Source organism: Podarcis bocagei (assembly GCF_964188305.1).
Source record: "Podarcis bocagei genome assembly, chromosome: 5".
NCBI lineage: Eukaryota > Metazoa > Chordata > Lepidosauria > Squamata > Lacertidae > Podarcis > Podarcis bocagei.
The window spans coordinates 55,862,968-55,889,323 of NC_138129.1; the positions used below are offsets into that span (position 1 = coordinate 55,862,968).

General features: G+C 46.0%; 1 protein-coding gene and 1 long non-coding RNA gene across 4 annotated transcripts; one reads left to right on the plus strand and one right to left on the minus strand.

Annotated features, from left to right (window-relative positions):
• Positions 1 to 4,298: 4,298 nt before the first annotated feature.
• Positions 4,299 to 24,771, minus strand: TAL1 (TAL bHLH transcription factor 1, erythroid differentiation factor). Of its 3 annotated transcripts, none has more exons than XM_081195611.1 (5): positions 24,669 to 24,771; positions 15,144 to 15,749; positions 13,597 to 13,688; positions 10,030 to 10,077; positions 4,299 to 5,623 (listed from the first exon to the last, which is right to left on the minus strand). In XM_081195611.1, exons 1-5 carry the CDS (start codon positions 24,680 to 24,682, stop codon positions 5,202 to 5,204), a joined length of 1,182 nt encoding a protein of 393 aa, XP_081051737.1. In that variant the 5' UTR covers positions 24,683 to 24,771; the 3' UTR covers positions 4,299 to 5,201. The 3 variants fall into 3 exon arrangements, with proteins under 3 accessions (XP_081051737.1, XP_081051736.1, XP_081051738.1); XM_081195610.1 differs by having other exon boundaries at positions 10,030 to 10,080; XM_081195612.1 differs by lacking the exon at positions 10,030 to 10,077.
• LOC308587345 lies at positions 20,320 to 21,656 on the plus strand. Its single transcript, XR_014008323.1, has 2 exons — positions 20,320 to 20,416; positions 20,976 to 21,656. It is a non-coding gene; the product is annotated as an uncharacterized lncRNA (long non-coding RNA).
• Positions 24,772 to 26,356: the final 1,585 nt, after the last annotated feature.

Genomic DNA, 26,356 nt, shown 5'->3' on the forward strand with positions numbered 1-26,356 from the left:
CACAGAGCAGGCAAGAGAGGAGAGGCATGGGGAAGCAGAGTTGTACCATTCCAATCACAATTTAAAGTACACATGAACAGACCTCAGATATACTGAAATTGTACTGTGCTGAAAATATATGAGTTGTACCATTCTCTCATATGGATTAAAACAGTCGAAGAGTGTGAGTAATGCATGTGATGTGTGGAAAGCACCTAACATTTTATTCTTCCCAATTTCTGGGCAACAGAACCCACTAAAGAAATTGAGATGTAAGCAGCTTACATCGATCCGTAGTGACCCTCCCAGTTACACCAGCACTATTCAGATGACGTGTGATGCAGGGAAGGCAAGGTAAGCAGAGGGAGAGAGACCAAAGGCTGGATCCTGTGACCTAGAGACAGTCTGACATCTGTTTAACTAGGGGGGCAATACTATTGATCAACATCGCAATAGGCCATTCACATCTCAAAACTCAAGATCAGGCACAGTGATTCCTCCATTCTCACCCAGACCTCCTCCTCCTGCCCCACCTTCATTGGCTACATGATAATCTCCATCTCAGGTGTAGAATTACTTATTGGTCTCACTCTTAGTCCCTCCCCGACAATTCACATTTATAACTATCATAGAAGTAGATACCATATTGTTGTTTTCTTCCATGACCTGGAACTCTATGAGGCATTACAAAGGAATGCAAGATGGCTGTTGTCTAAGTTAAACACAAGAAGGTTAGATGCATACTAAACTCGTTTCACTATAACTACAGCCTTTAATTGGAAGCAGATCCCATTGAACTAAATGGGCTTACATCTGAACAGACATGCAGAAGACTGCACTTTTCATTCCCATTACAATCTAGGGGACAAGTCATCATTAGTTTAATTCTGTTGATTACAATAGAACCTAAACTCACCTTAGTCTGACTCCAACCTAGAGTGGCATTCTGCATGTCTAAAGAAATTCACACCACATTATTTTACCTTATTTCCCACATATAAAATATCTAGGTGAGGGACAGGACCCAGCAAGTTGAGCACCAGCTATTTTTTATGAGCAGTGAGGAAAGCAGAAAAAAATCAGTTTCTTGAGATGGCATACACGTATAACAGTTCACCAGGATCTCAATAAATCTACCTGGTGAGCTGCATTAGGCTTAGTGGTTCACAGACTTGAGCTGCCATCGTTATTATTAATTTTTTGCAAATCCAGTGAAATGTACCAAATAGATTCACATTGATGGCGAGATCAGACATTCACTGATCAGATGAGTTCAGTTGCTATTTTAGTACATGAAACAACAGTTTGCACTCATCTCTGCTGTGAAACAGTAGCAAGCCACTGACTATTGGAAGCAGCCTGGGAGTGAGGAATTTCTTCAACATACACACCCCATTGCCTATAATGTCTCAATGGGAGAATGTGAAAGTCAATGTGTACATGAAATCAAACAATGTACATTTGGATTTTTATCATTAGGAAATGCAACACTGCCCGCATAACTCCTTTGCAGAAGACTGTGAAAGCTCACACAATATAGGTTACTTCAACAGCTCAGGGGAGACACGCCACACTTTTGCAGAGTGACAGTACCACCAAGAGCATAAGAGGACGGATCACTTACTTGGAGCAGTTGAATGTTAACCCATGGTAAGGGCTGGTATTGAGCTCCACGGAAATGGTGTTGAGGTCTAGAGAATGCAAGACGTGGAATGAGGTTAAAGAGCTCCTCACACAACTTCCCCAAGCACAGTTCTTTAGACGCACACAAACATTTACCTACAATATTGTGAAGTCAGAGGAATTTGTCCCCTGTGGAATATCAGTTGCAGAAGTTAATTCTGAAGTGGAAGTGGCTGGGGAGGGGTTGTCTGAACTTTATTAAATCTATGCTAACATCTCCCAAAGCCAACTGACATGCCTAAGGGTGAAGCCAAGTCTAAACCAAACAAGACCATTTTGGGCTCTAGAACAATAATACCAAAAACTGGGATTTATTTTTTTAACGTTTTCACTTGAAAATACTTCTCCATATACCTCTCAACACAAACATACGTACAGACATTTTAACATAGCAATAGTTAATGTTCATTTCCTCAGAAAACAGAAGGCGGTATCTCAGGGGCTTGCCTGGTGGGACAGAGGCAGGGGCCTCACTGATGATTACTGGGGTGGGCTAGATGAATCAGTGGCAAGGTCAGGGCTGTGCAGAGGCTCCCACTGGAGTGTCCACACAGCCCTGGCCTCATGCCACACAGTACGTGGCAGCAGTGACACTGGTCCTAGGAGGCTCTTCCTGCAGCTCCACTCACCAGGTGAGCCACTCCTGTTTTTAGCAGTTCTATGAAATCCAGTCATATTTATTTAGGAACAGGCAGCTCGATGCCACAGTTTTCATTGGTCAAAAGACTAGAGAAGGCTGTATCCCATTTCCTAGTTAACTATCAACCTAGGAAAAGAGACTGTAAAGAATGAAATAGGAGAAAGTAAATGTGGGGCTGATGAACATGCCCAAAATTTGACCTACGGTGGCTGTGCAGGACTAGTGAATGAATGAAACACACTAAGAGCTCAATCCTATATGTATTAACTCAGAAGTAAACCCCATGTGTTCAATGAGGATTACCCCCTAGTATGTGTGTGTTAGGATGACATCCCAAAACTCAGAATCTGGTGCTTTGCAGTTCATTTAATCTGACTTTCAGATTCCATTTCCTATCTATGGATTTCTGCCAATGCTTCCTGTTCATAACAACTGTTTAAACAGAAACTTTTACAAGCAGTGTTTAGCAAGCTATTTATTCCACCTCTACAAATACATTTGGCTGTTAATGGGATAATGGGGAAATGAAGTCCACACGCATATGCATAAGCAAGCACATCGTCCAAAAGAGAAATACTTTAACTTTCACCAAAAAACACAAACCCTCAAAATCAGAAACCCTTTGGCATTAAAAACAAAAGCCTTCTGTAAAGCTGTTTGGATATCTATGAGATGTTTATTTTAAAAATAAAACAAGACTTAAGACAGAAACCCAAAAGGCCTTCTCCATTAAGGGTAGACTTCCATTTGTTTGCAAAGCTCTGTCCTTCAGTCATGGAAGCACCCAGAGTTTTCTGAATCATGCCTTGAACCTGTAAAACTGCTGTAGCTACAGAGAGTGCATAAAACAGAAGCAGTCTTAGCAACTATAGCTTCCCAATGTGCATCCTAGAATTATGGGTGTGCTGGCAAACATGTTGCTTTGTGCACATTCACATGCTACATTTTTATCTGCACACTTAGAAGATCTCCTACGCTCGTCTTGAACATGCAGTACAGTATATGAATTGGCCCTGAGAAGTGTAAAAACTTCCTGGATCTGCAATCGCCACAGAATCATTGCCTGTAACCTTCAAAGCTCAAAGTATTTCTCAAACACTGTCATAGGCTTTATTGGTGGTTTGGTGAGATTGCAGAGAGTTGGGTAGATTCTGATGGGGGGTAGTTGGAAGAGGTTTTGAACAAAGTACTGGCATTGGAGAAATGCCCAGGAAAGAGCTCACATGATATCGGAAAAATAACATCACAGGGCTATGTTGCACAACAGAATGCACACCAGCTCTGGCTCCCTGCAACTTCTGAGAATAGTACCCCCTGAGCATTGTCCTCCTGGGGCTTCTACTGCAAAGTCTCCTAGGGCACTTCCAGACTGTTGCTATTTTGGGGTTTGATTCAATCACATACTGATAAATGCAGGCTGCACAACTGTAGTTGCTTGGGAGGTCTTGTGCAACAAACCCCCAAATATTGGACTTTTTGCAATAAGTGATAGGGGGAACAAAATAAAAAAATTCCTTCCAGTAGTACCTTAGAGACCAACTAAGTTTGTTATTGGTATGAGCTTTCGCGTGCATGCATAGGTATCTGAAGAAGTGTGCATGCACGCAAAAGCTCGTACCAATAACAAACTTAGTTGGTCTCTAAGGTGCTACTGGAAGGAATTTTTTTATTTTGTTTCAGCTATGGCAGACCAACACAGCTACCCACCTATGATAGGGGGAATGCACTGATACGCTGTCTAGCCTCACCACAAGCAAATCAGGGTGAATACTCCATCTGGAGGCACCCTTAGCATGTCTGGCACATAGCACAGTTGACCATTTGCCATTCCCAGCAAGAACCTGACTCTGATGACCAACAGCATCAACCACAAATATGGTTCATGGATATGCTTTTGTGCAACTCCCATTCATTTACACAGATCTTGTGCAGGAGAAGCTCCTAGTGGCTCATGTGACCCCTGACTTTTACGTAAGTAAATCCAAACGAGTCAAAGTGCATTACTGAAACATTGTTTATACCAGTTTTGTATATAAATATATATTTACATACACACACAATTTCTCGTCGCACTTGTTTCAGGAAAAATAAAACCAGGAAACCCCAAGATAAGAACTCCAAGGAAATGCTGTTGCTCACCCAGGTTAGAAGAAATCATCATTGTGATGAAATGTCAGACGTTGGGAAACAAACCCTCACTGATGTACCTTTTTAGTTCAACAGATACTGCAGGTTGGAATTAAACAAAAAGATTTCCACCATCATAAATACAAGACCTCAAACAACCCAAAACTGAGCTAGATTTAATTTTTTAAAAAAATTCAGAGAAACCCACAACACAAAGTCAGCTGTTCCTTCGCAAGGGATTATTTCCTTTCTTCCATAAGAAAGGCAAAGCTCTTGAGTGAAGGCAGACAAGTTGCATACATTTTCTCAAAGTGAGTTGGAGAAAAACCACACTGCAAGGATGGTTTCTAAGGGCTTTCATGGCCACACGGATGCACAATGTTATGGAAGATGCTTGGAACAGATGACAGGAAACGAGGGGCAACACAATACTGAAACAGTGATAACTCTGCAGAAGGACAGAGTGTCAGGCCAATCCCTTTTAAACCTTGTATGAATACAAGATGAGATAGCTGCATATTTCCACCTTTGAGTGTTAAACTCTTTCAAAAACACAGAGTTAACAAGACAATCCTCCCAGGCCATCAATGCTCTGTCAGTGAAGATGCACTTGATCCATCTGTGTTTTGTTATGCAGCTCTCTTGTTCAAGCCAACAGGAAAACTTGGGAAGTACCCATTTTCTTTTCAAGAGGAGGGGGGGGGGTGAAGGACATGCATAAATTCCAGATACCATGTATTCAAGGGCCTGCCTGTGCCTCTTTGCAGGTTCATCATCGCTGCGCACTGTTTTCAATGGGAAGAATAGAATGGTGGAGAGCTCTTGTGTGCTGCTTGGGGTCTAATGGTTCGTGTTCTTCTGTGAAACTGTCTGGGCTTCCTGCTCCATCTAATGAGCTTCCACAGCTTGAGTTTGGAGACAACATGTCCTGAAGAAGGTCCTCTTGCACGAGGCCACTCTCTTTGCTGACTTTCCCCCTTTGGTTTCCTTCTTCTTCCTGGTCATTGAGCAGCTTGGCCAAGAAATTGATGTATTTCATAGCCAGGCGTAAGATTTCGTTCTTGCTCAGCTTTTTGTCAGGTGGGTGAGTTGGGATGAGCTTGCGGAGCTCAGCAAAAGCTCCATTGACATTCTGCTGCCTCCACCTCTCCCGGCTATTTGTGAATATTCGACGGACCACCTTTGTGTGAGGACCTAAAAATAAAGAGAAATGCAAGTTTAGCAGTGACAGAATTCATGGGGAAACAGTAACACGAACACATCAAAACAACTTATTAAAGTGTGGCTTTCAAGTAGGGATGGATGAATCTCTCATTTTTCCCATCTTGAATTCAGTTCACCAGATTTCTGCATTAGTTTGCAATTTTTTGAATTAAAAAACCTCACAAAAATTACTCAGCATTTTAATGTACATTTCCCCTAAAATACATTTCTCTGTATGCAAATTTTGAAGGACAGTCATGTTTCAGTTTGTGTATTTTTTCAGAAGTGTGAATTAGATAAGGTTGCATAAAAACTGGATTTCTCCTTCATTCCTACAGTACAATCTGTAGATATCTTGGCAGAGCCAGCCAGGTACACTTTTCATCACTGGAACGGGAGACAGAAATTAGACAGGTGCCCAATTCTTTCTTCTCATAAGGTGTGACACAAACTATAATCAGTTTGTATTTCAACCCAATCTCTTCTGCAGCAACATAACCTGAGGCCTCATCCCACAGTGCAACTTGGCTAGCTACTAATCAGAGAATCCTTAACAGAAAGGAATATACATACAGCACTTCAGGGAGACACTATCTCTATCTCTATCTATCTATCTATCTATCTATCATCTATCTATCATCTATCATCTATAGCATGTTGGTGGTGGTGGGTGCTAAATTGACACTTTTCAGCATTGGGTCAGTTACTGTCTCTTAGCCTAAGCTACCTCACAGGGTAGTTGTGAGGATATGCTGGGGAGGCGGGAAAGCTATATGCCACCTTGAGTTCCTTGAGGGAAAGATGGGATATAAATGAGACAAACAAACAAATATTATGCAGACTGTGAATTGTTTCATCTTACAAAAACTCATAACACCCAGTTGGATAGTCTGATGTTCATGATATGACACATGCTATGTGTATTGGGGTCCTTAAGATCCACCAAACACTCTTATAACTGAGGCCCAGTGTTGAGGAGGGGGCCAAGAGAGAGAGAGAAAGAGAACTTGGTACAGAATGCATCCCAAGTTGGCTTTGTTCCAGTGAAAAAAAGCTTCTGTTTGTGCAAGGCAGGGCCCCTAATTTTTGTCACACGTACACAAAAGACCTCCATCTACTGCAACCCTCTGGTTCGTATTCCATACTGATCAGGAGGGTCTCCTAACCATCAGAAGCAACTTTTCAGGGGACACCTGGGTTGCAGTGGGTAGGAGAGATCAGTTGAGGTGCCCATTGAGACTGGTATGGCAGAAGGCAGAGTGGCTCACAGTAGGTGGAACCATGCCCAATAACAGGCAGAGCCAACTAATTCTAGTTTTGCCCCATCCTCCTCATTGCTGAGTTCCATAATCGTGACACTGAGGACTCGGCTATACAGATGCAAATAAAACATTTTAAATGTGTTGTGAAGTGCAATATACAAATGTGACACTAGAGGGCGAAAGTGAGCTATGCCAAATTCAATGTGTTTTTCAAAACTTTTTAAAAGTGTGTGTGTTTTTTTATATGTGTAGAGTCCACCTGAGAGTAAGGAGGAGGAAGCTGACAACCAACACTGCCCATCTCTGGACTCACTATACAAAAGATGGCAGGCAGGTAGGAGCTGACTAAGCGTCGACTTGGGCTGATGGGGCATTGCCCCATTCCTTGAAACAGACCAGCTTCTCCTGGAGATCAGTAAAAATCATCTTCGGCAAACAGAGGTGATTTCCACTAGTGCAAAACCGCCATGGATATAGACCAATAACTTTAATTCACAACCCATTTCCAGCAATTTGCACATACTCAATTTTAGCAGAATTTTAAAAATAAAAATGTGGATTTAGTTGAGTGCAAAGCCCGTCGGCAGTCACCTCCCAAGGGAAAGGGGCCTAGGACCCAGCAGTTCCCCACAAGTTAGTCCACCCAACAATCGAAGCAGGAAATTGATCGTGTGGGATACGCCCACCTGATCCTAACAGATGATCCTGCTCAATGCTCCAGAGGAAGGCGAAAAAGCCCCGGTGTCTGCCAATGTGCCGCGGGGGGAATTTCCTTCCCGATGCCAACCCAGGTGACCAGGAAAACCCTGTGCATAAGAGCAAGAATCACCATATGTTACAGCAGAAGGCAGTAGCAAGTGTCATTCCCCTGTCTTTTCCATAAGCAATGTTTACCCTTATATTCTGCATGAATTATGCACTGTGCAGAGGAAGGAGATTACACATACTTGACTTTATAGGCATTGTTTACTTCAGCATGAATTTGGCATTTTTTTTAATGAGCAGCACTGGTGGCAGTGGTGAAGGGTAACTGGACTGAGTGGGCAGTCAAGTATCAAGGGTCTCTTCAAGTCAGGGGGCTGGAGATGTAATGAGATCAACTGTTGCAATAGGGAAATCTGAATCGATAGGTATTAAGGGGAGGAAGCTGTTGCTCAAAGCTGGCTTTGGTTCTCAGTTTGCAAAGGGATAAGCACTAAAGCAAAAAAACCTATCAATGGATCCCCTGCCCTCTGATCCAGAAGCATTTGTCCCAGGTGAATGGAACTGACAGAGACAGGGTCAACTCTAGGACTCAAGGAGCACTCTGCAAATTGCCCTCTGGCGGGTCTTCTACATTAGTGGGCACTGCAGACTTACGTGGTGGCAATGACATCCTGCTAGGAGGCTCCATTTTAAATTTCACACAGTGCCCCTGACAGAACATTGTCATGGGCCACTAAAGGAATCACAAAATGGTGGTTGTCAGGCTATATTGGCAGCATTGTGGGAAATTTTAAAATGCCAAATTCAGGGCAGACGTCACTGTCAGTGACTTCTGATTCAGTACTGGGGCCTCGGCAGTGGCCTGGTGCTGACACCCAAGCCTGGACTGAGATGAATTAATGCTTAAGGAAAACAATTCTTCACATGCTCACAGACACTCTGCTTTTAGTCACACCAAGAGCCAATTCCCGCCTGACAATCCACACTTAATATACAATTATTTTGAAACCTGGAGTGGCTGTCTTTTGGCTGGACTGCCAAAATGGCGTCTGGGTGGATTTTCACAGAATCGGCCAAATGTTGGGGGGAACCCAGATGTATGGCAACTAGAGCAATATTTTTTAAAAAAATGCTTTAAAAAACACTTATTTTTTTGAAGATGCTCCCCAAAGGTCAACAACTTTTCCGGATATTAGCTTTTGGGAATATGGTGACCCTGTATTTGAGATCCTTGTGCCCTTGTGCATATACAGATTATAAATCCCTCCTTGCAGGAGGTTCAACAGAAGGAGCTCTACCTGCCTAACAGTTTTCATGACAAGAAGAGTGGCAGTAAAACTGGAAACTGGCCCTGTTCCAGATCCATTTATGCATGGCTTAAAAATATTGAGGGCTTATCTTAAGAACATGTCATGACTGAGAAAACAAATATTACAACTACTTCCACTGAAGCGCTCAAACTGAGAGGATATTTTTCGCAACCCATGAGCAAAACTTCTTTTTTTTTAAAAAAAAAAATAGAAATAAAAATCTAGAATATCCAAATTGATCTGCCAATCTAAATTTTATATCCTGAGTTTTGATAGCTGAACTAAGCACTAAGCCCTAAAAACTCTTCGACTGTGGAGACATTTTTCTTTAGTTACTTGGGCATTGACAAAAGTGGGTGATGGCATTGAGCTTTTTTCATTGGATCACCAACTTGGTAGCTGTGAAAAAGTTGTGAGAAGGCAACTCTCTATCCCCCAGACCTTATACTTCAGATCAACCTACTGCAGCAACAGTAGAGAATCTCTGGCCCACAAACTTAACTAGGGTGGGTCAGCAAGGGTCTCAGTTTGGCCTGCAAAGCCATTCCCAACTAGCCACACCCAACTGTCAAAGTTGATCCATTGGGTTGCAGCTAGATAGTGATCTGGCCCACTGAGCCAAAAAGATTCCCCACCTTCTTTAATATACCAGAAGCCTTATCCTGTGGACTTGATTTCATGCATTTATTTTGGGGTGAAAGAGGGTCTCTGTTTGGAGAACTGCTCCAGGAACCCCAACCATCTTACCTGGCCTTGGAGAAAGTCATGTGTTGCAGGCACATCTGAAGTAATCTCAGTTCATAAATAAGATAGAATATAAACTCTCATCCCACAGATACAAATCCAACTTTTTAGTCCTGGTCCCATCAGTGTACCACATCCAATCTACCGCATCACAGAGATCACAAAGTTCTACCTTAGTGTCCCTGAACAAGTTGGCGTTTTGCCAGTTGACTGGTGCACAACTTTTAGACTAAAAATGCTTCCCAAGTCTTGCCTTTGAGGACATAAAGCAGGGGTAGTTCACCAAAAGCCCAGCTCCCCTCCCCCAAGTTCTTCCCTATGGCCCCTGAGAATTTGGCGGCAGCAATGGAACAAAAAATAATGATGATGTCCTCACCAGCATTGGGACTCTGCTGTCGCATGGAGGAGTACCCGCCATAGGTTTCTGCTGTAGAGGGGTGAAAAGAAGGAGGGTACAGGGAAAATTGTGTTCAGTCGTGGAAAATTGTCCTGAGATTGCTATCTAGGGTCATGGTTTCAAATCCCACCCAACCTCAGCGGTGTGTGTGGGTCTGGGTGTGTGGGTGTGTACTAGAGAGAGTGGGTGTGAATGTAGGGCAGCCTCTTGATCACCCCCCACACTTTTTAGGTCACTGGCACGAGGCCCTTGGAGAGGTCCCCCAGAGGTCAAAGCAGCCCACAGGCCACCCTTGACATAATGCAAAACTGCATTTATAATGGATTAAATCAAATATATTAGGATCATTGTTGGTTTGGGCTTCTGTAGACTTAGGGCTCATTGGGGTTGATCGTTCTCTGCTTTGTTTTCTTTGCTTGTTCAGGTGACAGAACTACAGAAATACCACACAGAGTTAATCCATCACAAAATTAATCCCAGTTTTTGAAAACGCCTGTAAAAATAATTCAATAGCGTGTGGATTCATTGTACTGCTTTTCCAGCAGCCTCCCAACCCAGGGTTGTGGCTTAGTGGCAGAGCATCTGCTTTGCATGCAGAAGGTCTCAGGTTCAATCCCCAGGAAGAGCTGGAGGAGACCCCTATCTGAAACCCTGGAGAGATGCTGTCAGTCCGTGTACTTGTCAATACTAAGTTAGATGGGCTATGCCTCTGCACGTCCCCACTTTACATGTTTGCCTCAATGAGGGCTGCTCTAGAACCAGTGTGGCAGCAGTTCCATGTAAATTGTTGGTTTGGTCTAAATGAACACATTGGCAGAAGCTAAGTCCCTCACTGCCACAGGATAACTCTCATTTAAAAGACAGAGGATCCTTGCAAACCAACTGAAGATGGTGAGGCAAGACTAATCTTAAATTGAGGAAATCCACAATTTAAGATTAGTCCAGCTGCATTGTCATGTCAAATAGCTTGTCCCTGTGTCTTTTCAATGAGGCATCCAAATTATATCCAGTCCTTCTATAAATTGTGGCAATATCAATAGTTGAACAACTGAGCTAGCAACAGACAAAGTCAAATGTTTGATGAAATATAAAAATGGACTCATTAATAGAGCCAGCACGACTGTTAATGTGAATATTGAGGATTACTAAGCATATGTAAAGCAGCATAGCTAGCAAGCAAGCAACCACTTTGCCAATATGGATGGAGGAAATGTCAAATCTGATATTTAAAATATAATATTAAAAGGGGGAGATATATTTCAATCTTTTCAGGTGATTTTCTTTAAGTTTTGTTTGATCCCTAATTTAAACATAAATGATTGAAAAAGCGGCAAGATCATGACCACTAGATATTTCTATTGCTTTGAAATACATTACAAATCCTCACCATGTTCTGTAAGTGGCGACCTCTCACTGGGAAGGAGTTTTGACCTCCAAATGGCATTTTGCCAGTTAATTACCCTGGGATTATCAGGCTGCTATGGTCATAATAACCCAATTTCTCCATAACAGTTCTTGAGCAAATGAGGTATGGGTGACAGCATGTGTCCCATTCATGGAATTAGTTCCAGGGGTTTTTAACAAAGTTTCTACTTCATGTCCTTATCCCACATCAATAAAACCTGCTCTGCATCCTCACTTTGGCTTCTTTGATTCTCGACCTGCACAAGTTGTGCCCCACTAAGGCAAACCCTCTTTGTCATATTGCTGCCTACCTAAGGCTACAAAAGGGCTGTCGAGAATCTGGACATGACTGATGGGGCTGTGTTCAGCTTGGTGATTACAAGAACACATGCCCAGTTTATACACAGTCCAGACAGGCTAATAGTACTTCTGGGTCTTAAGTATATATAAACCAAGGAGGAACATCTCGCCAGTCAAGTATACACTGATGCTTCACATGGTTCAGGTGTAAAGAAGCCTAAAATCAACCTTTTGCTCATGGGCAACTTTTAAATTATTCCATGAACTTCAAGGCCAGTATATATACATACATAGTTTCCAGCAACTGGTACTCAGAGGCATATGCCTTCTCTGATAGTGGAGGTAGAACATAGGCATGAGTAGCAGCCACTGATAAGCCCTCTCCTCCATGAATTTGTCTAATCCTGTTTTGAAGCCATCCATGTTGGTGCCCATCGATGCCTCTTGTGGAAGCAAGTGTCATAGTTCAATGAGGCTCTATCAAGTACATTGTTTTGTCTGCCCTGAACCTTCCAACATTCAGTTTCAGGGGATGAAGAGAGAGGGAGTGTGACTTCTCTCTCTCCACTTTCTCCACACCATACACACCTCTATCCTGCCACCTGTCTTACTCGTCTTTTTTTTTTTTTTTACAAAGAAAGTCTCAGGTGTTGTAACCCTTCCTCCAGTCCTGTGATCGTTTTGGCTGTCCTTTCATTATTCTTTTTCCAGCTGCATAATATCCATTTTGAGGTAAGGTAGCCAGAAGTGGACACAATAGGTTCCTATAACAGCATCACAATATTGGCAGCTTTATTTTCAATCCCATGGAATTTGCACTTTTCACAGCTGCAATATTGTGTATTGCTTCAGAATGTGGTAAGCCAGTCCTGCTGCTTTAGAGGACCCTCCTTCTTGTTCTGCTGATTGAGGCCCTGGGCTTCTGCACCCAAGTCCAGCCCTGAAAGCTCCAGAACATCTGGGCACATGACCCAGCTGAAGGTCCAAAGGCCTCACCCCCTCAAATCCCATCCAACACTGATGGCTACGCTCCTTTGATTTCCAAAAACTGGTTTTGCTTAGTGCATATTGCCCAAATACATGAATAAATACAGGACCAGGGCAATGTAGTAGGCAAATATTGTCTTCTCCCTCCTAGGGTGGTCATCAACTAAGCTTTACTCAGAGTAGAAGAACCACTGAACTTAAAGGACCTAACTTAGTCATGCCTATTCATTTCAATGGATCTGCTCTGAGTAAAACTTTAATGAATACCACCCAATTGGTTTCATCCCAACATTTTCTCATTATTGCTATTGTCACCATCATCATCACCACTATGAAGCCAACACCAGGTGCTGTTGGACTATAGCTCCCATCATTTCTGACCATTAGTCATGCTGGCTGGGGCTGATGGGAGTTGGAGTCTGACAACCATGTTAATTACCTCCGATTTATGTACTTAGGCATCGTATATTCACCAAATGCAGATCCCTAAGTCGCCAAAATGACACACCATCCACATACAAGAGGGAAGTGATAGCAAGCTTGGGAGAACCTCAAAGTTTGCTAGGTACAAAAATCATTTGGAGGGGGGAAGAAAACCTGAGAGCAGGACAACAACCCAAGCAGAACTCAGCATGCTGAATGGCTATGGAATGCTGTGGAGTAAAGGAAGCATGACAGGAGGTGTGGCTGGCTGGAACGCTGAGCAGAAGGACTGCTATTGCAATGTTTCGTTGCAAGTTCCACCTGTAGATCATAATCTGTCCGTCCCCCGTCCCCCTGCCAGCACAAAAATAACAGGAAATTAACTAGCAGATCACACTTCTTGAGACTCTCAAATTTAAAAAGCTTCCTCACCATCAGAGAGCTCCACTTCATAGGGGGACGGTCTTCTTTTCACTCGGTTGTTGCTGTACATTGAGAAGTTATCTGGCTCTCCAAAGAAACCACTGCAAAGCAAGAGGCAGAATACAGGACAAAATGAGGAGAGAGAGTACAGTACTGCAAGGCAGATCTCTGCTGAAGACACTGGGCAGTCTTTGAATGTACTTCCATTCAGCTGAGCATATGCAGAGAGAGTGAGTGTGGGAAGGGGGGCATTGTGTGATGAGCATTCATAACATTGCACATATATGCACATATTACAGATGCTCATCACACACACCGAGAAACCTTGAGCTGCAATTCTAAGCACATTTATTTGGATGTAAGTTCCCCTGAAACCCATTCACCTTCTAAATAAGATGCTTTTAGGATTCAGATGTATTACACACGGGCCTGAAGCACTTTCAGAGTGCTTCTAATGGAAGAATTAAGGTATACGGTACTTTACAGCACCTTTTTTTAAGCCCAAGGGATGCTTACCAGGGTTAAAGGATTTGTGTAAGAAGGGGGGGGGGAATCATTGTGGAAGCATCTACTAACCTCAAAGAAGGCTTGGCCCTGGCATGACAGAGCTTTTTAATATACATATGAATTGCGATTAAACTGCATTGCATTTCTGCAGGCAGTGAAAAGGAACCTCAACAATTTCCTAACTAATGGAGGCAACACATTGATTAAACACTCAGAATAATCCCTGGGAAGGAAATGTTTTCTCTCTGTTTTTGATCTATTCCACTGTAGGCAATTTCTCGGCGAGGGAGGGTGGGAGAGGGATCCAGAGCGCTAGCATTACGTACCTTTGTTACTTTAAGGCTATCAACGTCTGCTAGTTAGTAATGCTAGTTAGTTCAATGGCATTTCACGGTACAGCCTGTTTTACAGTTCTAGCCCGTACACTTAACAAATGGCATTAAAAAACAAACAAACCTGGCATTTTAAAAATGATGCATAATTGTGGCTTAGAAAATGACGTATATAGAGGGGCCACTGAATTTGATTGTCAATAGAGAACAGGCGATCCACCAGAGAGACGAAGGTGGTGGCTATTAATTTCGTAGCAAGTACGGCAAAAAATCAATTCTCTCTATGGCAAGCGGACAAAAGGGAAAGGCAGACAGTCCCACGCAGCTCAGGTTTGGCACTCAGAGGGCATAAGAAGACGAGAGGACAAAAGAAAGAAAGGGGGGGGGAAACAAGAGCGGGAAAGAAAAAGATGTTGGTTTGAAAAAGAAAAATGAAGGAGAGAGGGGAAGCGTGGGGGCAAGGCAAAGCCCCCAAACCAGAGCATGAGACTCTTAAACTCAAGGTCGTGGGTTCGAAGCCTACGCTGGGCGAAATATTCCTCCACTGCAGGGCCCTCGTGCTCCCTTCTAATTCCACAATTCTGTGAAACCGGAGGACATCCTCGACAATGGTGGCATATGACAAAGGCGACCCTAAGCAAAGCAAGCCGAGAACGGATGGCACAGGCAGAAAAGTCCCTCCCTCCCCCCTCTCCCTCCCCCGACGCTGCGGCGGACCTGCTAGCGGTGCTGAGCGGGGGGCCGAGGCCGTAGAGCATGGCTCGCGCAGGTGGCTGGAGCGGGAGCGCAGGGGCTGCCGTGGGGCTGAGCTGCACCATGCGGGCGTCGCTGCTGGCGTTGCTGCTGCTGCTGCTGAGGCTGGCGCCGGCGGGGGGCGTGCCCGTGCCTGTGCCCGCGGCGGTGGCGAGGGCGAGGGCAAGGGCGCTGGCCGGCTCGGCGCGCTGCGCTCGGCTGTTGCTGCTGCTGGTGGTGGTGGTGCTGCTGCCTCCGTCTCGCTCGCGCTGGCTCTGCCTGGCGCCGCTCGGCGCGTCCGCGGCTTTTATAGGGCGCCCGGCGCGCACCAGCTCGATAACGGGCACCGGCGCGGCGGGGGGCGCCGGGCCGGGGGAGGGGGGCGGCCGGCCTGTCTCCTTGGCAACCCCATTGAGCAGCGCCGGCTCCCCCGGGAGGGCCATCCCCCCGCGCTGCCGATCGCCAACACCGCCGACGCTGTGGCTGCCCGAGCCCAAGCCCAAGTCCGGCTCGCCGACGCCCTCCGCTGCGGCTCCGGCTCCGTGCACGGCATCCCGCGGCGGGTCACTGGGGGGCCTCTCCATCAGCATCCTGGGGAGAAAGAGGGAGAGGAGAGCCGTGAGGGAGGGAGGGAGGGGCGCGCGGGGAGGGGAGGGAAAGGAGGAGAAAGGGAAAGTGGAGGAAGTGGAAGGAAGGAAGGAAGGAAGGAAGGAAGGAAGGAAGGAAGGAAGGAAGGAAGGAAGGAAGGAAGGAAGGTGAAATGGGGAGGGAGACGAGGGAGGAAAATTGCGCGCAGGGTGAAGAAAGGAGAAGGGCGAACGAGACGAGCTTCCAACCCAAAAAAGGGCTGGAAGACTGGGAGGAGGAAGGATCGGGAAAGAAAGCGACGCCTTCCCCGCCCGCGACGTCGCCCGCTTGTCATTGGCAGCGCAGCGGGCGCCCAGAGGGGCTGGGCACCGGCGCAGGGCCGCTCCGCAGCCGCGGAGGACAGTTGCGCGGCTAGCAAGGCGCGCCGCGTAGAGCGCGGCCCTTGTGTGGCCCGGTGGCCGGGCAAGCTCGGGCGGGGACCCCCATGCGAATCTAAGACGAGAGAAGAGGGCAGAGCAAAGGGGGTCCCTTCCCCAACCTCCGGCTCTGAGACTTCCCTGCGCCCCAGAAAAGCGAAAGGATTTTCTCTTCAACCTGCCCTCCATCCTCTTGCGGAAAACTCTTTGCCTGCCCTGCCCGTATCTCGTTTTTGCTTTTTAATTCCACACACGCACCCTTCGGACTTCGTGGCAATCGGGCGCGCGGGTGCGTTTCCTAAGAGAGTGAGGTGGCCTCGGGGAAGTCATTCTTACAGATATGAGGTGGGTGGGGAGAGCGGCCGGAGGATCAGATATCTACCATTTGGTGGAAGAGGAGGACGGTGGCAGAGTGACTGTCAACCAAAAGAGGAGGAGTTGTGCAGTGGGGAGAAGGGGACGGAGACGAAGGGAAGCCCGCAAAGCATCTTTGTTGCTGAAATAAAAAGAAAATCGCCACCATTCGCTGAAGCAGCCTGCGCGGAAGAGAAACTTTTTCATTTCACATTAATGCCAGGGATAATGGGGGGGTGTAATAAGAAATCATATCACAATGGAAGAGTGAAAAGGAAGGAAGGAAGGAAGGAAGGAAGGAAGGAAGGAAGGAAGGAAGGAAGGAAGGAAGGAAGGAAGGAAGGAAGGAAGGAAGGAATTCACCTGTCTGTAATAACCTCTAAAAAAACAGCGCTGTAACTGGATTCCCATCTCCTTTTTTATTTCTACCGATCCAAAATTAAAATGAAATGAAAACTCGGGTGTTTCTTGAGTGAATCGCAGTGCTAATGTATTCGGTTATGGTGTATTTGCGGATAAAAAGGTAAAGGACCCCTGACAGTTAACTCTAGTAGCGAACGACTCTGGGGTTGATATCAGCTTTTAAATTAACTTTGCATAGCCATATCGATGCCTTCAACTAATAATACTTTGGGGGGCTTATAGGACTCTCGTCCTGAGTGTTCCCTCTAGCCAACACTTGCCTTGCCTTCCTCGCTGCAACAAAGCGCGAATTAAAGTCACTTTCCAAAAGTCGGCTGCGCCCAGGCTCTGAGAACAGAGCCAGATTTGTTAACCTCCAAGCGCTCCACGAAATAGATGAATTATCCAGAACCGGGGGGGGGGGCGCACACACAGCCAGTTAAATTCGAATATTTGGGCTTCACAACACATTTTAACTCTAATTCTTCTGATTACGTCAATAGGCCTTTCTCCAAGTAAATGTTCCGATCGGCGATAGTATTGTGATCAGCAGAACCAAACGTGTCTCAGTTCCAACTCTTCTGTCCGCCGCCAACACAGTTTTATTATAACGAACGGAGACCCTCCCCCTCGATCGCTTTGCAGCCATCAGATTTCTGGGGATCGCGATGAACTCTAAGGCTATTTGGTGGCACAGACTGCTGCGCGGGTGGGGAATGGCTTCCGGTTTGATCCAGAAACGCCAAACAACAGGAAGCTGTCTATGAGATATAAGCCTGAACTCGGTTTATCCAACTATCTCCATAATACTTGCAGAGGGAGTAGCCGTGCTGATATCTTGACACCTCTCCCCGCTCCCCCAAAAGGAGTACTGTTGCACCCCAAAGACTAAAATTTATTATGGCATAAGCTTCAGCTTAAATACTTGGGGTTTTTTGGGGGGGTTGTTTTTTAAGACCAGGTAGCCCTTTCAGATGGCAATCCGATATGCACTTAATTGGAAGCAAGTCCCACGAGAATAAGGGGTGCTATCTTCCGATTATACAGCCCTAGAACCGTCGTCCACACACACACACAACACATCGCTGGGGTGATTTTTCCGGAGTCCCTCTGAGTCCAAGGAGATTGGTTCCCGAGGACCGAGTGAAATATGTTCAGGATTTCAGCCTCAAACCGGCGGTCCTGGTTAGTCAGTGAACGGGTTGGTTTCGTTTAAGCAAGCAGTAGTTCAGGGCTCCCGTTTAAAGCAAGAAGAAAACAAAGCACGAAGAAATAGAGGCGTTTGAAACGCAATTTATATTGGGGCTGATTGGCGAAGGGGCCTGGAGAAATCCATATTTTATGGTGTTTCGTTTAAATCGCTTAAATGCAGCGGAATTATTCCCGTCCGGCTTTCTCCGCTGAGCTGCGGGCTGTTAATTTCACGCCTCGAGCATAAATCCGGTCAGCGCCTCGCTCGGCTGCATAGAAAAACCGAGGCTTAAATTGGTTGCTGGCGAACTGAAACCACAACAGCCCCCGGGGATCGGCCGAGGAGTTGTCTCTGCCCGCCCAGCGGGGCTCTCCTCCGAACACTGGCGCGTCGAAAGGCAAGCAAGGCCAGCGGCTAACGCGGGGAGCCCAAGACCAGTAAGGGCGGGTGGCCTAACCCAACTCCTACGCTTGTTGGACCTCGAAGGCCGAAACACCACACTGAGTTTCTCGAGTACATAAAGAAGGATTCCCAACGCCTTGGCTACTAGTGCATAGGGTCTTTAATAATAATAATAATAATAATAATAATAATAATAATAATAATAATAATAATAATAATAATAATTTTATTATTTATATTCCGCCCGGGATTTATACCCCGTAAGAATAGCATGGAGAACGTTTAGAATATCTAGCATTCAGACCTGCCCGACTGTCCCCAGACTTACGCGGCAGCCCATAAGACCCGTGAACTCGATAGTATTTTATCATTTATCTCAACGATTGGTATGGCGCTTGATTGCGGTTGTCTCTGTGTGCAGGAGACCTAACCTATCATAAAAAGACGAAAGCGAGTTAAAACTATAAAATCATAATTCAGTTAGAAAGCCTGCAGGAAAAAGACAATCTTCAGTAAGTTCAGGGGTGGAAGGACTTGTCTGGCCTAAACTGGGAGGGAGCTGCACAAAATTAGGCCCCGCAACGTTGAAAGCAGGAGGACTCTTTGTGGTTACAAGTTGAGCATCATCCCAGCCACCAGGGACGCCGCCCCCCCCAACAGTGACTTCCCTGAAGACCTCAGTAGTCCAGCAGGGATATAATGGATCTGGCGATCCCTGATACGCTGGACCGACCCAAGTTGGGAATTAATACAAAGACCCTGAAGCTGACCCAGCAGCGAATACGACAAGTGGTTTATATATGCGATTGCCGCTTTGCTGCTCGGAATTAATCAGTTCGTATGCTGTGGCAGCAAGGCATCATTTAAACCAAGGGATCTGAAGCCGATTTCAAGGCTTTGTAGGCAGACGGACCTGCCCAAGCCAGGCCCAACCCTACCAGTGAAGGACCACGCCACCAACAATGCCCTAAACGCCCGCGAAACCAGCAGGATTTCCTTGTTGTCAGAATCTCCGTTTGGGACCGGGGCTTTCCTCTCCATTCCTTCGGCCTCTGCCGGGATGGGTTGGAAGAAGGAGATCTTTGGATGGCAGCTTTGGAGAGAGTAGGGGGCTGGAGGGGGGCGTCGTGGAGGAGGAGGAAAGCGCCATCAAAATAGCACGACTCTATCTTTGACCAGTCACGACCCCTCCCTTGCTTTCAGCTGCCTCCGCAGCAGCACCCACCCAATCCGGCCGCCTCCTTCCTCCTTTTAATTGGACTTTCTGATACTGTACAAGGAGGTAGAATTCGCCTCTGCCAGATGTTAAGCAGCGGCAGCCCCTCGCCTCTTGCCTCCACAAAGCCCCTCTCATTGTCAAGGCCACATTTCCTTCTCCTCCTACCTCGAGGGGGCTTTCATTTAGGGAGGGGCTAGCCCAGGATGCTGCCTCCTGCCACGGCTTAAGCAGAGGAAGAAGCCTCTCGGATCAGGAGGGATCCGTCCCGGATATGGGGCCGAGGAAGCGGGGTGCGAGGAGAGATATTTAGATCTGGACAGGGTAGGGGGTATATTTAACTAGAAAGCCAGGGGGAAATGAGTGTCTGTGCAAATGGGCCATAACATAATATTTCACATCAATGCTCACATCCTAAACGCATTCTCGGTCTGAAATAAGTACAGTACAATTGATTTTGATGGGGTTAGTTTCGAAGGAAATGTTAAGGTTCGCAGCCTGGTTTCTATTTCCGGTTCATGCGTCGATTATCATGTGTATGTGAGAAGTGCCTTTCCTACCAGTAACCACAGGAGTCCAGCAGGAAGGGGGGGAAGCTTCACTCGCATCTCTCCATTCCCCACGTCACTAAACAATCTTGTCTCAAAGAAGTCAGTCTCACCAATGAGAGAGAACTCTTCTACCACTGGTATGTTTGGCCTGGTAAAGGAGACTGAGAGGAGATATGATAGCCATCTTCAAATATCTAAAGGGCTGTCACACTGAGGATGGAAAGTTTTCTCCTGCTCCGAAGGCTAGGGCACGAACCAATGGCTTCTAGCTACAAGATCCCGACTAAACAGCAGAAATAACTTTCTGACAGTAAGAGCTGTTCGACAGTGGAACAGACTCCCACGAGAGGTGTTGGACTCTCCTTCCTCGGAGGTTTTTAAGCAGAGATTGGGTGGCTATCTATCATGTATGATCTAGTTGAGATTCCTGGATTTAAGGAGGCTAGACTAGTTGACCTTCAGTGTCCCTTCTAACTCTACAATTCTATGATTCTATGACAATTTAATTTCGCTTTATGTTATGTTTGCCGAACCACATTTTGGGATGTGAAAAGCCTGAAGGAACGGGATAGCTTCTATCTCTTACCAACCCCTCCTTCTAATCGAGTATGCTTTTGCAGGCAAAAAAAACCCTACCCACAATATTATTATTATTATTATTATTATTATTATTATTATTATTATTATTATTTGCAGCTTCAGGCCTGGTGAAGATTCCTGTGCGACTCAGAAGCTTGTTTTGTACCCTGCCTTTTGTATTCGCTCTTGGGCGCAAAGGAAACGATCGTTTTCTTTCCTTCGACGCTTCCTTCCCATTGTATCGTTGTGGGGGAGAGGTGTGGGGCTCTTACTTAGAAGGAAGCCGCGATCCCTGCGGTAGTTGTTCGCTCTGCTCCTGACACAAGCCCTGGGTCTCCAACAGCCTTGAGTCTGTCCAACAACGGAACTGCGGGAGAAGCGAGCGATCAGCAAATTGCAGATAAGTGGCGGGAAAAGTCCGGCGCACGTCTTAGCAGAGTCTGGAGGAGTGAGCTGCGTTTGGGTTTTTGTTGTACGCACGCTGTATCCAGAAAGAAATGTATGAAACGCGAAAATGTGTGTGTTTGGGGGATAGGGAGAGAAACGTTCGAGAGAAGTGGATTACACGCACACACCATACTGAATTCACCGGCAGCATATGCACTGCTACAAAATCGAGAGATGGCCAGGAGACGCAAGTTTGTGGAGGAAGATGACGTCTGTTAACGGAGCTTCCATTTCGGAGGCAGTCTACCCCTGGTAACCGGATGCCAGAACAAAAGGCAAGAGAGCGGTACTCTTTCGTCTTGCCTTTTATTCTAACAATAAATTACCAGTGCCAAATTTAATTATTTAAAATTTACATGCACGGGCTGCTTTCAAAAGACAAAATAAAAGAGGTACAAAAAGATGATTAAGGCATAATAAGGATGGCAGAGGACACTATTTAAAGCTTAAATTGAATTAAACGAGAGTTGTAAACTAGAGTAGCATCCAGCTGCATTAACTATTTATTTACTATTGGACTTATTAGTCTTTTTTACAGACTGTAAACTCAAAACAACTTACAATGTAATCGCAAAACTAAAACCAATATAAAGTTTCAAAACAACAACAACACCGATATACATTAAAAGCATTCTAACACAACTGACCTACTAAAAAGGGCCGCAATAGCTAAAAGTCTCCAGGCTAAAGGTCGGGTGGCGGGAATACGTTCGTGATTGGCTCCTAAAAGCAGCCAGTAATCGCATCAGGCGCAATTCGCTGGAGAGAGCATTCTATAAACTGGGAGCCACCACTGAATAGGTCCCTTCTTGTGTTGTCAACCCGCAGACCTAACTCAGAGGGGGCACATGGAGAAAGAGCTCCCGTGATGATCACAGGGCTGGGGTTGGTTCACCTGGGGAGAGGCGTTCTCTGAGGTACTGGGGTCCCGAGTGACACAAAGCCTTACAGGTCGGAACCAGCACTTTGAATTCAGCTCGGAAACTAATTGGCAGCCTTTACAGTCGGGTCAGAATTAGCTTTACACGCTCAGATCATCTTGCGCCTGTCAGCAATGCGGGCGCGGAATTTCGCACCGGTGTGGTTTCTGAACTATCTTCAAGGCAGCCCTACGTATAATGCATTGCAGTAATCTAACCTACTTCTGAGATATTCTGCGCCATGTGTCTGGCCACAGTTGCAGAGAAGCTGCTGAGCCGATGGGCTTGTAAAGGTCATTCTGTTCTGAAGCATAGCTTAGCAGCCTTGAGGGGCCCTGGACGTCCTCTCCTACAAAGTTATCACGCATTTCAAGCGAGATGCGGGTTTCACCATCAGGACATCGCTCAGCCTGCTTGTGTGTTTACCTGATCTGTCTGTCAATAAATCAAGGGCGGAAGCGCGAGTGGAAACGTCTACAGGGAGGAAGCCTCAGTACCGGCTTCTACACGATCTGGAATTTTTTTGCGTGTAAGCCAATACACGCAGAGGGAAGGAGGAGGAGCTGGTTGGTAAGGCCCCGCCCCCCGATTTGGACCTAGGCGACCTTTCTACATTCCCACACAAACGTCTATCTATCTATCTATCTATCATCTAAATGCAATGTATTCTTTTGCTTTCAGTTCCTAAGCGTGCAGATGCCATAATTGTGGTGTACATATTTTGATGGGTGCAAATATATCACTTTTCTGCCCTACTGTATGACACACAACGCTCCCTGTATTAGTAGGCAGATGATAGTCTATTTTATTTATTCTTTGCACCACGAGGAATTAGAGGACTGTATGCACCAGCATGCTGGCTTCAGGAAACCGAAAGAAAGGAAACATTTGAGCAGGCTAGCGCCTCGCCTTGGCTTTTGGGGCTATATTGTTCAGAAATACCGTTTTAAGTGAAAAATCGTGTGGGGGAGGGGGGAAGTATTTAAATTTTATTTTAAGGAACCCGTTTTACAGGAAATATTCAGAATCGGAATTCCTAAAAGACGAAGAAGGGAGCAGGGTGCGACAAATTCCAGTTCGAAATGTGTTGCATTTTCAGCCTTCCGCTGTTTTTATGCACACGTGCATTAGCTGAATACTGTAACACTGTAGATCTTGACAGCATCTGAATTGGGAGAAACGGAATTCCCACCCTCTGAAATATTGCCCATCTGCAAATAGGTTCTGTTTTAAGTTAATAAATAACAATCATAAAATAATAATAATAACTGCACTGCTCCAAATGAGCTTTCTTAAAGAATCCACCTTGTCTGTTCCCAAATCTTTAGCTTTCTCGTGAAAAACATGGACAACAACGCACAGAGGGCCGCCCAAGCCTTCTCTTCGCGGCCTGTTAGGCTGCCACGCACTTCGGTATCCGCTTAAGAGAGATTCTGCGCCTTCTCAGGCAGGCCGTCTTTCCTGGACGCTTCCCATCCCTCTCCTATTAATACCTCGCACCTCTCCGCGCAAAAAACGCATTTCATTTCCATCCCTGCAAATCCAAGTATCTCAGGGGAAAAGAGAGGCGACGAGAAGCGGGAAACGAGTCTGAATCCTGGGGTCTGAGCGCCTGAATCCGCCGGCTAACTCGGTTTGCCGCCTGCGGACCGGCTTGGCTTCTTTAGTTTTACCGATCCGCAGGCACCACCGTAGACATTTCCCCCGCCTTAAAATACAGGGCCAAGCCTGAGCTTCTTAGTGCTGGCTATCTACAGTAGCAGGGATAAAGTCCAGCTGCAGTCTTCTGTACACGCGTGCCGGGGAGCAGACGTGCAGAGAATGCGGGACCGGGTTCGCACGGAGCCAGCCGCCTCCCGCTTCCAGTTTATTCCGCATTTGCTTCTGGACTCACAGCAGGCCGTTTGCTGGGTGGAAACGGGCTCCAGCACAAAGAAAAATAGAGAATTTTTAAAATAACAACAACTCCCAGATAGCAAAAGCAGCCGAACAGCAACTGCCCTGACGGATAGCTGGCTCGTTTCATTAGCTAACCTGAGAACATCCAGGGGTTTTGCAGTGGAAAGGCGAGGCAGCGAACGGGCAAAGAAATAAAGGGAAAATACATATCCATATAATTTGATATTTCTTTCATCCTGCTTTCCTCCCTTCCTCAGTGTGTATATGGGCGTGTGTGTGTGTGTGCATATATATGTATATGCACACGTGCGCACAAGAGCGACCTCAGAGTCTGGGAATGGCGCGGGGATTTATATATATGTATGTATTTCTATTACTTCTCTGGCCGCCTCCCATCCCTCTTCTCTGAGGCAAGGCTTCCTAAGCCAGGCCCATTGGCAGGCCGGCTGCGGAGCGAAGATACCCCCAAAACACACGCACGCACAAAATAACCCGCGAGAAAACAATATCGAGCGCGTCTCGATCGTCTCTCTCTTTTACTCACCATTTGCTTTTCATTGGTGAAAATGACTGGAGCCATTTTGTGGCCTATTCATGGCGGATGGATGCATTTTTTCCCCCCCTCTCCCCCTTTTCCTTTCTCCCCGCCTCCCTCTACCGTAAAAAAAAGAAAAAGAAAAAGAAAAAAGAGAAAGCAAAAAAAAAAAAAAGGAGAAAAGAGAAAGAGAGTGTTGGGTGGCTTCGCAGCGCCGGGATCTCATTCCCACATCACGTCCAGTTTCCTATTTAGTATGGAGAGCGGAACACCGGAGCAATGTGGCCAAGAGAGATAAGGCGCTCGCAGTGGCCCGCCTGCCCTGATAAGCCCCTAAACCCATTATTTATGAAATGATTCATTATTATTTGGCAATTTTATCGAAGGAAAGCGGAAAATTATTGCAGGGATATGCAGAGAGAGGGACTTTGGAATGCATGCCGGATTGCTTTTTTAGACGGGCGCGCGCGCGCAGGGGCGCGCGTTCAGATGCGCTTTAAAAAGAGACAGAGGGGGAAAAAACGTGGGAGGGAAGAGGAGGAATAAAATATTCGCCAGGACTGCCCACATTTGAATAACGATCTTTTCGTTCAGCTTTCTTGGTGGTTACGATTCTCCCCCACCGGCTTCCTCTGCGTGCCCGCCCCCCCTCACCCCCCCACGCCTCCACCGCCCACCCGGCATTAAATATGGAACACCTACTCGGCTCTTAATTTAATTTAATGAGCCAAAATAAAATGGATCGAGATATTGAAAAGGGGGAGAAGTGTGCGAGCGTGTAACCAAATGGCTGAGGGGAGCAGCACGTCTGGTACAACTGGGTAAACAAAGGGAAGGGATATAAAAAAATCCTTCCCTAGCCAATAAATAAAGAATTAAATAAAATGTGTGGGCATAAACTAGCGATATTTGCTGGTTTAATTTGATATTCGACGGAGGGAAGTGGGGGCAATTAAGGAAATCAGAGGTGGGGGTGCTATTTAGGAATAAAGGCTCATTGAAGTGCGCAGTTATGGTTATTTTTTAATAACCCGTCAAATATGTAACCTTTTCATGGGAAGGAGATGGGCTAATATACCGGAGGGGGGGGGCATTTAGGCGCTCGGTTGGGGAAGGGACTCAGAACGATCACTGGATATAGAAGCAGAATTGAGTTGGCGGAGCTAAGATCCATAAAGTTCAGAGGCGCTGATGGATGGAAGAAAAGCAAATAGAGCCTTTTTATTCCCGTCTATCCTCTCGGATCCTAAGCACGTATTAGCAGGATGTGCGTCCCATTCTTTTTAACAGAGCATCGATGAGCAGTAAATGTCACATTTCCAAACCAAATTTCCTCCCCTTTCAATAGAGTCGTATGTGTGCAAGGCGCGTTCTCATTTGCATCGAACTAGGCGAAAAGCAGCTACAGTTAATCTGGAATACATGGAAGCCCTTTTGTGTCGGTGCATTTATCTCAAATCGGTGGGAAGTGTACCGTTTAAGTGTACTCCCGGTTAACTACTGCGGAGTAATTACCTCCCTTCGGGATCGATGCAGATATAGCTGCCTTGAAATAAAAGGATGGAAAGTGGAAGTGACTCCGGGGGTCATTAATAGGCGTTGACATGACTTAGGGATGCGCTCAAGGTTTCTTTTTAAGGCTGCCACAGCTCCTTTACAGAACAAGGGCTCTTTAAATCAGTACAGGAATCGGGGTG